General features: G+C 38.6%; 1 protein-coding gene across 3 annotated transcripts in view; it reads left to right on the top strand.

Moving 5' to 3' along the window:
* Positions 1–11,793, top strand: part of LOC128228684 (probable UDP-sugar transporter protein SLC35A4) — a 29,657-nt gene extending 17,864 nt beyond the window's left edge. For all 3 annotated transcript variants that reach the window (XM_052940135.1, XM_052940134.1, XM_052940133.1), the window contains exons 5-9: positions 6,132–6,190; positions 7,258–7,320; positions 7,895–8,042; positions 8,757–8,912; positions 10,986–11,793. In XM_052940135.1, the coding sequence (XP_052796095.1) occupies positions 6,132–6,190; positions 7,258–7,320; positions 7,895–8,042; positions 8,757–8,912; positions 10,986–11,174 (615 nt within the window). In that variant the 3' untranslated portion in view covers positions 11,175–11,793. The remainder of the gene's footprint in view (positions 1–6,131; positions 6,191–7,257; positions 7,321–7,894; positions 8,043–8,756; positions 8,913–10,985) is intronic.
* Positions 11,794–12,227: the final 434 nt, after the last annotated feature.

The raw sequence follows: 12,227 nt of genomic DNA, 5'->3' as shown, positions 1-12,227 counted from the left end.
ACATTTGTGGTATTGGGCTCTCTTAACATTAGACAGAAGGATCCAACCACATATGAGGTATGGTCTCCATTGACATTCAGCGGGCGGTAAATGGCAGAAAGATCGAAGCAACCACATAAATGGTATGGCCTCCCTTAACATTCAGCAGAGGGTAAATGGCAGAAGGATCCTACCGCATACAAGGTATGGCATCCCTCAACATTCAGCAGGGGGTTAATGGTAGAAGGATCCTACCGCATACAAGGTATGGCCTCCCTTAACATTTAGCAGAGGGTAAATGGCAGAAGGATCCAACCACATACAAGGTATGGCCTCCCTTAACATTTAGCAGAGGGTAAATGGCAGAATGATCCAACTGCATACAAGGTATGGCCTCCCTTAACATTTAGCAGAGGGTAAATGGCAGAATGATCCTACCACATACAAGGTAATGCCTCCCTTAACATTCAGCGGGGGGTAAATGGCAGAAGGATCCTACCACATACAAAGTATGGCCTCCCTTAACATTCAGCAGAGGGTAAATGGCAGAAGGATCCTACCACATACAAGGTATGGCCTCCCTTAACATTCAGCAGAGGGTAAATGGCAGAATGATCCTACCACATACAAGGTAATGCCTCCCTTAACATTCAGCAGGGGGTAAATGGCAGAAGGATCCTACCACATACAAGGTATGGCCTCCCTTAACATTTAGCAAAGGGTAAATGGCAGAAGGATCCTACCACATACAAGGTAATGCCTCCCTTAACATTCAGCAGGGGGTAAATGGCAGAAGGATCCTACCGCATACAAGGTATGGCCTCCCTTAACATTCAGCGGGGGGTAAATGGCAGAAGGATCCTACCACATACAAGGTATGGCCTCCCTTAACATTTAGCAGAGGGTAAATGGCAGAAGGATCCTACCACATACAAGGTATGGCCTCCCATTACATTTAGCAGAGGGTAAATGGCAGAAGGATCCTACCACATACAAGGTTTGGCCTCCCTTAACATTCAGCAGAGGGTAAATGGCAGAAGGATCCTACCACATACAAGGTATGGCCTCCCTTAACATTCAGCGGGTGGTAAATAGCAGAAGGATCCAACCACATATAAGGTATGGCCTCCCTTAACATTTAGCAGAGGGTAAATAGCAGAAGGATCCTACCACATACAAGGTATGGCCTCCCTTAACATTCAGCGGGGGATAGATGGCAGAAGGGTCCAACCACATAAAGGTAATGCCTCCCTTAACATTCAGCGGGGGATAGATGGCAGAAGGATCCAACCACATAAAGGTAATGCCTCCCTTAACATTCAGCGGGGGATAGATGGCAGAATGATCCAACCACATAAAGGTAATGCCTCCCTTAACATTCAGCGGGGGATAGATGGCAGAAGGATCCAACCACATAAAGGTAATGCCTCCCTTAACATTCAGCGGGGGATATATGGCAGAAGGATCCAACCACATACAAGGTATGGCCTCCCTTAACATTCAGCAGAAGGTAAATGGCAGAAGGATCCTACCGCATACAAGGTATGGCATCCCTCAACATTCAGCAGGGGGTTAATGGTAGAAGGATCCTACCGCATACAAGGTATGGCCTCCCTTAACATTTAGCAGAGGGTAAATGGCAGAAGGATCCAACCACATACAAGGTATGGCCTCCCTTAACATTTAGCAGAGGGTAAATGGCAGAATGATCCAACTGCATACAAGGTATGGCCTCCCTTAACATTTAGCAGAGGGTAAATGGCAGAATGATCCTACCACATACAAGGTAATGCCTCCCTTAACATTCAGCGGGGGGTAAATGGCAGAAGGATCCTACCACATACAAAGTATGGCCTCCCTTAACATTCAGCAGAGGGTAAATGGCAGAAGGATCCTACCACATACAAGGTATAGCCTCCCTTAACATTCAGCAGAGGGTAAATGGCAGAATGATCCTACCACATACAAGGTAATGCCTCCCTTAACATTCAGCAGGGGGTAAATGGCAGAAGGATCCTACCACATACAAGGTATGGCCTCCCTTAACATTTAGCAAAGGGTAAATGGCAGAAGGATCCTACCACATACAAGGTAATGCCTCCCTTAACATTCAGCAGGGGGTAAATGGCAGAAGGATCCTACCGCATACAAGGTATGGCCTCCCTTAACATTCAGCGGGGGGTAAATGGCAGAAGGATCCTACCACATACAAGGTATGGCCTCCCTTAACATTTAGCAGAGGGTAAATGGCAGAAGGATCCTACCACATACAAGGTATGGCCTCCCATTACATTTAGCAGAGGGTAAATGGCAGGAGGATCCTACCACATACAAGGTATGGCCTCCCTTAACATTCAGCAGAGGGTAAATGGCAGAAGGATCCTACCACATACAAGGTATGGCCTCCCTTAACATTCAGCGGGTGGTAAATAGCAGAAGGATCCAACTACATATAAGGTATGGCCTCCCTTAACATTTAGCAGAGGGTAAATGGCAGAAGGATCCTACCACATACAAGGTATGGCCTCCCTTAACATTCAGCGGGGGATAGATGGCAGAAGGGTCCAACCACATAAAGGTAATGCCTCCCTTAACATTCAGCGGGGGATAGATGGCAGAAGGATCCAACCACATAAAGGTAATGCCTCCCTTAACATTCAGCGGGGGATAGATGGCAGAATGATCCAACCACATAAAGGTAATGCCTCCCTTAACATTCAGCGGGGGATAGATGGCAGAAGGATCCAACCACATAAAGGTAATGCCTCCCTTATCATTCAGCGGGGGATATATGGCAGAAGGATCCAACCACATACAAGGTATGGCCTCCCTTAACATTCAGCAGAGGGTAAATAGCAGAAGGATCCTACCGCATACAAGGTATGGCCTGCCTTAACATTTAGCAGAGGGTAAATGGCAGAAGGATCCTACCACATACAAGGTATGGCCTCCATTAACATTTAGCAGAGGGTAAATGGCAGAATGATCCAACTGCATACAAGGTATGGCCTCCCTTAACATTTAGCAGAGGGTAAATGGCAGAATGATCCTACCACATACAAGGTAATGCCTCCCTTAACATTCAGCGGGGGGGGTAAATGGCAGAAGGATCCTACCACATACAAGGTATGGCCTCCCTTAACATTCAGCGGGGGGGTAAAAAGCAGAAGGATCCAACCACATATAAGGTATGGCCTCCCTTAACATTTAGCAGAGGGTAAATAGCAGAAGGATCCAACCACATAAAGGTAATGCCTCCCTTAACATTCAGCGGGGGATAGATGGCAGAATGGTCCAACCACATAAAGGTAATGCCTCCCTTAACATTCAGCGGGGGATAGATGGCAGAAGGATCCAACCACATAAAGGTAATGCCTCCCTTAACATTCAGCGGGGGATAGATGGCAGAATGATCCAACCACATAAAGGTAATGCCTCCCTTAACATTCAGCGGGGGATAGATGGCAGAATGATCCAACCACATACAAGGTATGGCCTCCCTTAACATTCAGCAGAGGGTAAATAGCAGAAGGATCCTACCGCATACAAGGTATGGCCTGCCTTAACATTTAGCAGAGGGTAAATGGCAGAAGGATCCTACCACATACAAGGTATGGCCTCCCTTAACATTCAGCAGAGGGTAAATGGCAGAAGGATCCAACCACATACAAGGTATGGCCTCCCTTAACATTTAGCAAAGGGTAAATGGCAGAAGGATCCTACCACATACAAGGTATGGCCTCCCTTAACATTCAGCAGAGGGTAAATGGCAGAATGATCCAACTGCATACAAGGTATGGCCTCCCTTAACATTCAGCAGAGGGCAAATGGCAGAATGATCCAACTGCATACAAGGTATGGCCTCCCTTAACATTCAGCAGAGGGTAAATGGCAGAATGATCCAACTGCATACAAGGTATGGCCTCCCTTAACATTCAGCAGAGGGTAAATGGCAGAATGATCCAACTGCATACAAGGTATGGCCTCCCTTAACATTCAGCAGAGGGTAAATGGCAGAATGATTAAACTGCATACAAGGTATGGCCTCCCTTAACATTCAGCAGAGGGTAAATGGCAGAATGATCCAACTGCATACAAGGTATGGCCTCCCTTAACATTCAGCAGAGGGTAAATGGCAGAATGATCCAACTGCATACAAGGTATGGCCTCCCTTAACATTCAGCAGAGGGTAAATGGCAGAATGATCCAACTGCATACAAGGTATGGCCTCCCTTAACATACTGGTAGTTACAATCATGGTACACAATGGGACTATTATCCAAGATATTTTTGCCGTGAATTAAAAAAGTTATTGGTGTTTCATTACGTCAACCACCAAACTTCAAGGGCTTCAAAGGGTGACAAGTAACTATTTTGTCTATATAGATATTTGAAAAAAATAGCGCATTATCAGAGATTAAGAAAAAAACACAATAGTTTCTGGTCAAATAAACTTCAATTAACATAAAACTTTAAGAGAAAACAATATTGAAAAAAAATGGAAAAAAAAAACATTTTGATTGATCTTGTGACTTTTTGGAACAGAGCAGTTTTTCAATGTTTGAAAATATATAGTAGTTTTATTAAATTCATAAAAATAATTAAATATAAGTCCAGCTGGTGAAATCATTTTAAATATTTTCTATGATGTCTTTTGAACAATGTAAAAGACAATATATGATAGTTTACCATCCAGTTTTAAAGAATGTATCTATAATGTCTTGTAACCGTAACAGTAACCATACATTTTTATACCTAATAAAATGCTTAAAAATCAACTTTATTTTTGTAAAAAATGATCAAGCTTAGTTGGACTTATTCATTAAATGTACTCTTTCAAATGAATGCATTTTACTTATGATATTTACTCTGAATGCAGTGTAATTTTTTTTGGGAAAAGTGAACTTTCAAACATAATTTTTGACTGATAAATCTTAAACTACTTACTAAGTAATGCATTGATGGAAAATATTAATTACTGATAACAAGTTAATAACTGTGAATTTAATAGCTGTGCGATTGATGAAATTTATCGATAAAATTGATCACCACCACCACCTAGCAGCCGCTGCCACCACCACCACCACCAGTTTTAGGGTGAGAGGTGGTAGCATTAATATGTAGTTGTTGTGCATATGGTTCATAATGATTCCAGACAGTCCGGGGTTTTGACAATTCTGTTGTGATTTGGGACTCGAACCCATGAATGCTGGGACACTGTGGGTTCAAGCCCCAAATCACAAATTTTCCTCACAGGTTAACATTAAACAAATAGCGAATATATACATGTATAATGGGTAGTTAGAAATAAGTCACGTACCATATCACATAAAATTATTATAAACAGAATTTTAAGCTCAATATTTTTCTAAGACAAAATAATCAAGTTAAAGTGTACATACTCATATACATAGACCATGTACATAAGTGCATGTAAAAATATGTAACATGTAAAAATATGAACATGCTGTCTAACCATTTAGCTAATAAAAATGATTAAAAATGCACTCTTGCATTTACCACAAAATTTAGTAAGTAGTTAAAGGTTTATCAGTCAAAGTTGGTGTTTGTTATACTTGTGTACATACTGATTTTGAATAAGAGTGTCACTTTATGACTTCCAAAGATGAATTTAAACACACTCTTTTTTTAATCACATAAATGTACAAAACTGCTCAATGTCCACCATACCTACATTTATAACCCTTTTACACCAATATCTGAATATTCCAGTTCCATGTTGACAGTTTATTTTTTCGACACAAAGTCTTTTCTTATACGAAGATTTCACTAGTAACCCATGTTTTACTGTAATAAATCAATTTGTTAGATGTATTGTTATTAATCGTCAGTGTGCCGTTTTAGTGTTTATTTATTTTTAACGAATATTTGTGAGAGAAAAATCACTGAATTTCCAAAAACTCCTCCATTGACCTATGAATAGCAGGAAAATAGTCAAAATACATTATGTATCTAAAAATAGCAATGTCCGGTACAGTTGCATTACATGGCTTATACCTTGATATGTTGATTTCACTTAATCAAGCATTGAAAAGAGATTTACATTCTGTGTGTTGATGTTAATTAATTTATGATAACTATAACCATACACTCAAATACTATAATAGATAAAGGTTCTGCATCTTTCATAGGTTTTAAACAACATGAAAATAGCTACAACAGCACTTCTATACAGATTTATCATCAAAAGGTAAATTGCATTTTTAATTATTAACTTTATCTTTTGTAATTTGAATGAATTGATCATTATACTCCCTTTTCACAAAGTGAAATAGGGGCTATAAAGGAATCAGGCACGGTGTCATGTCCGTCCTTTAGTTGGTTGGTCCATTTGTCTGTCCTGTTTTTGTCCGGTTCATTTCTTTCCCATTAAAGTTTTTATTTTAAAATCATTTCGCAGAAGTGACCACCAGAGTATGAGGAGGTGTCAAAACAAGACCTGTGGATCTACCTTCAAGGTCAAGGTCATCTAGTGTCCGTCAGTCCATCCCTTTTTCGTTTGGTCCTTATTTTTTTCTCATTCATGTTCTGATTGAAAAATTATTTGGCAGAAGTGACCACCAAAGTATGAGGATGTGTTCCACACAAGACCTCTGTCCCTTCCTTCAAAGACAATGTCTCCGCATCCTTTTAACTATGTTTTGCTATATAAGCCTTACTGATAATAGTTTGTGTCCCATCTTTATCTTTTCATTCATTGTCAGATTTTAAAATAATTTGGCAGAAGTAACGACCATAGTATGAGGACATGTCCCCCTTAAGACAGGTGTTTCAACCTTAGAGGCCAAGTTCACATCAACCTTCTGAACTTATGTTTTGCTATATAAGCCTTACTGATGATAGTTGGTGTCAATTCCAAATCTTTGTCGTACAAGGTCAGATTTTAATATTATTCCGTCGGCATTGTGACATATGGGCGTGCGGGGGTATTAATTGCATTCTGTGATAGCTTTAGTTATTGCAGGTTCAATGTATTTTTGGATTAGATGTTTAAATTTTCAAAATTTTGTAATGGCAATACTTTCAGGCTTGGGTGCTCAATCTTTGATTGGCCTGTTAAATAGCTACTACTAATTTTCAATATATTTTTGTATGACTGTATCCTTGGAATATAAACTTTGCCTTGTGAGATTATGAAATTGATAAAAACATGACATAAATAAATGAATAATGCTTTATTTCATAATTTTGTCAACATACGGTAGTTCTTGTTGCATTGTATTATCATATTATAAAAGTCTAGGTTGTATATTTCAGGCCCATCAAGAGGCCCCAGTGGGTTGCCATCTGTCTGCTGATGGTGGCTGGAGTCTGTGACAGGTACAACCCCATGCTTTCAACAGTTTTCCCACTTGTATGTAGTGTTTCATAGTTTTACAGTGTGAACTGTACTATCAGTTTTTGAGTCAAGGCCTGGTGTTTAACACTTAAAGCTACATTTGTTGTATTTTTTAGCAACTTTCCCATAGTTGATATATTTCATTTTTAATCCACTGTCCAACTTGGTACAAATGTCGTCCTCATTGAGATGCTGTTATGTGACCTTGACCAGGGTCCATACCTCAAAGGTCAAGGTACAAAAGACATTCTAAGATCAGAGTACACATGCTTGTATTGCTATTACTTACTTATGCATTGATGGATTACCATATTGCTTGGTATAGATGTTGTCCTCATTAAGAGGATGTGCAGTGACCTTGACCTAGATCCATGCCTCAAAGGTCATGTTCACATGAAATGTTCTAAAAAACAGTGGCGGGGGATTTAGCCGTCCATTGGACTGCCTTTTAAAATAGTGTTTTTTTTTCTTACTTTATAGAAATCTTCAATTAAGCATTGTATGTTAACCAACCAGCATAGACAAGAATATGATGCACATGTGATTTGTTTGCAGCTATGGTGGATATGACTCCGGCTCGACTCCAGGATCCTCCAGCCATATCTTCATCACCCTCCCTGGTCTCCTTATGATGACTCTCTACTGTAGCGTGTCTGGGGTGGCAGCTGTATACACCGAGTACATCCTTAAGAAACAACTGACAGTAAGCTAGTCTTACTCCCAAATAAGATTTACCACAATGAATACAATTGTTTCAATATACCAAAAAAGATGAATAGTGTCGAAAACAATGTTTTTTATGAACGATACTGAGTTAAATTTGAAAGAAATGTGCAGAAAACACGGTATTGCTATCTTATGAGACGATAATAGATCACACGTAATCTTTTAGCACTCGTCAATCATTTAATATTTTTGCGTTTTCAGCTGTAAAATACACGGTTACAATCTAGGTATCAGTTTTTAATATTTTCCATAAATTCATTATTTAGTTGGTAGTTTAAGGTTTAGCACTCAAAATGTATGTTTGTTATACATGTGTATGTATGAATATTGAATAGGAGTGTCAATTTAAGGTGGATTACTGCTGAAATAAATGTGCCTGTGTCTGGAAGTTTGAATATAAAATAACATATTTGAGACTATGCTCTGAAACTTGGGCTAGGAGACAGAAGTCTGGACATGAGGAGAATACTTATTTGTCAGGAAGATTGAGGCTGCATATGCATAAACACAGCTCTACATTTTGGTAGAGGTATTCGGATAGCAGCCACAGGATTTAAAAAAAATATACCCCAGTATGCAACTTGAATATGTGTATGATTATCAATTTAAAAACCATTAATTTGACAGTGAAAATACCTTTTTACTTTTATTGTAGGAAACTTAATAGACTTCCTGTTTGTTTCATATATAGATGTCACTGCATGTACAGAACATGTTGCTGTACTCGTATGGTTTCCTCCTGAACCTAGCAGCCTTTGTGTGGCAGAGAAGACAGACAGGTGGGGAAGTGAGGGGAGGGCTGCTGGCTGGGTTCTCATTGACGACGTTGGTCATCATCATTACACAGGTATGGGGGAGGGGATTTCATGTCAATGGGTAGGGGCAGACTTGCAGTGTTCTAAGGGGAGAACTGCTAACTGGGCTCTCCTGTACTACATGTGTCATCATCACTTCTTGGTTTGTATGAGGTGAGATACTGCAAGGGCTACAACATGAACTTACTAAGAATGTATTTTGTTGGCAGAGATTAACCAGGTGTTTAAGAATTGTCTGAAGAGTTTTTCACTGGTAACAAAATTCTCTCGGTGGTGGTAAAACCCAGGAGTCTTGCACAATACTAACATAATATCAGCAGCTTAGATCTGGTATTAAAAGAAATGTAAACCCTTGCAATATGCTTAACTGTTAACAATACAATCATGTGCCATTAACATTAAAAATGTGTAGAGAAAAGAAACTGATTTATTCAACTATTGTGAAGTCTTCTCTTACAAAATTTGACTCAAAAGTGAAAATATTTCTTATGTTCAAAACAATTGGTTAACATTATGATTTTAATGATTTAACATTGTTTATGTTTTTGTTTAAAAAGTATGTTTTTGTCCAAAAAGATCTTATACATGTATTCATTTCAACATGTACTTCAGGCTTTAAAAAGCTTATCGAATGGTACTACAGATATCATAGAAGGTAGAAGAGCTCTTAGATTTGTTTAACTCTGCGTTTTAAAAATACTGAGGTGAAAATGTATTAACTCCCAGGTTAATTTTATCATATCCAAAAATTCTGCAATTATGGTACCGTAATAAATGCTTCCTATTTTGCTCAATGGTAAAAAAGACTCTAAGGCTTTTAATTTTTTTGAACATGACTTTGCTTTCATATAGAAGTTTGTTTACATTTTAAAGGGGCAGTTGATTTTTTTTTTATCTGAGTGCATTATCATGTTTAACTGATTTGACTTGAATGATCAAAACAAAACAAAACTCATCATTTGTGTACAGATTAGAAAAGTGTTATTTTAGTGCTTTTTAGCTGGTGAAATGGTGGCTACGCAGCTATTATTTTTAATCTCACGCCACAGTGTGGGGAGTGGATTATAGGAATGCACTTCGTTCGTCCGTCCGTCGATCTGGCTGTAACATTTCGTGTCCGTGTTGTAACCATATTACTTGGTACAAATATTGTCCTCATTGAGACGATGTGCAGTGACCTTGACCCGGGTCTATACCTAAAAGGTCAAGGTCACACGAGACATTTAAAGGTCAGAGTACAAACGCTGGTGTCCGTGCTATACCTTACTTATGCATTTAAGGATTACCATATTACTTGGTACAAATGTTGTCCTTATTGAGAGGATGTGCAGTGACCATGACCCGGGTCTATACCTCAAAGGTGAAGGTCACATGAGACATTTAAGGGTCAGAGTACACATGCTCGTGTTCGCGCTATAACTTACTTATGCAATGATGGATTACCATATTACTTGGTACAAATGTTGTCCTCATTGAGACGATGTGCAGTGACCTTGACCCAGGTCTAAATAGAGGATAAGATCGAAAATACTTAAGGCTTGCTTTTTCATTGATGTTATAAATCAAGGACTCATTTTCCTACCTATTTTTAGCCCAAATAACCTTGACATTGATCTTACCTACTCTACACACAATATGAAAAACTTTAACAAATATCCTTTTATAATATGTTCAAATATCCAAGAATATTTATGTTACTGATCAAACAACTTGTATTTCCTATATTCCCACTCTTGACCAGTGGTTGTGTATTTTGGTCATATTCAACATACCAGTCAGGTTGCGAGAAAACAAAATATACTAAAAAACAACAGCAGGGGATATAGCCGTTCTTTGGACTGCCTTGTTTTTATTCAATGAGCAAAATATGAAGCATTCATTAATTGCATTATTTTTTGCATCAGCCTTTAATGTTTGATTTTTTTGGTATCATGGTTTGGGTCCTGTAGGAGCATTCTGAAATATTGATGGAACTGGCTAAAAGATTATGGTATTATCATAAATTTGTTCTACTGTGACTTTTTTATCATGTTAATTTCGGCAATGAAATAGTCCAGTTTTGCAGTTGTTAGAAAAACCCTGTGATCTCATGTTGTTTCTTGTAGGCTTTCAATGGACTGATCATGTCGGTGGTGATGAAGCATGGCAGTAACTTGACGCGTCTGTTCATCATCTCTGGAGCCATGTTGGTTTCCACACTCTCCTCCGTCCTCTTCCTCGGAACAACCATCAATGCATACTTCCTCCTGGCAGCATTCATTGTTAGTGGCGCAGTCTACCTCTATCACCAGTGACCTCATTATAAAGGCAGTGTTTTGGTGGTACAAATAAGGCCACAATAAATCCAGCTGCTTGTGTTTTCCAATGTGCTATTAGGAGTCAGCATACATTGATGTAGACATTGCATGGTACAGTGAAAGAAAATCTAAAATGAAGAATTGAAGATTTACTTGGATTATACTTGTAATGGATGGCCATGTGTGGGACAAAAATTTGAGTCAACAACCTTAAGTAAATGTATGATGGATGACAACATAAATGTTGCCATTTCTGCCCAAGTGACAGGGATGCCATGTAGTTTACACTAATTTGATATGAACACAGTCTTTTAGAATCTTTGTTTGTGAAATGCAAGTATATATTTTGCATCATTTTTAAGGCTTTTGCTGAGATGTGCATTTAAGTTTACATGATACCTTCTCTACAACTTTTTAATCGTGAGTCTATGGGATGATGTTTGTGCACTAGGTTTTATGGCAGTTAAACCGTAAATGGTTTGGAAACTATTGTTTTATCTGTGTTTTATCTATAAAGACATCTGTCATATATTTACAAGTGTATCTGTCTGTGACAGTTTTCTTTTTAAATGTAGCAAATATGTGTAATATGAATAAAGTTACTCGCATGTGTTCAGTAAGGTGTTCAGTCAAGTTATTCATATTAAGCCCTGCTTCAGTCTTTGACGGAAGTTTTCAGTTACTTCATTCACAATTAATGGTAATCGTAGAAGTTCATAATAATAATTATGATGGTTACCATAGAACTTCACCTGATGGTTAATATACTGGTAACCATAGAAGTTCATGTTCATATGATGGTTACCATAGAATGTTCTATGTTGGTCACTGGTGAAGTTCATATGATGGTAATCGTAGAAGTTCACATGATGGTAACCGTAGAATTTCATTTGAGGGTTACCATAGAAGCTCATAATTATGATGGTAACTGTAGAAGTTCTTATGATGTTTTCAAAGATAGTTCATTTGATGGTAATCTTAGCAGTTCACATGATGGTTACCAAAGAAGTTCATTTGATGGTAACTGTAGAAGATCATATATGTTGGTTA

The sequence above is a fragment of the Mya arenaria genome, chromosome 3 (assembly GCF_026914265.1).
Source record: "Mya arenaria isolate MELC-2E11 chromosome 3, ASM2691426v1".
NCBI classification, from domain to species: Eukaryota; Metazoa; Mollusca; class Bivalvia; order Myida; family Myidae; genus Mya; species Mya arenaria.
This window is presented reverse-complemented; position numbering and strand designations above follow the sequence as displayed.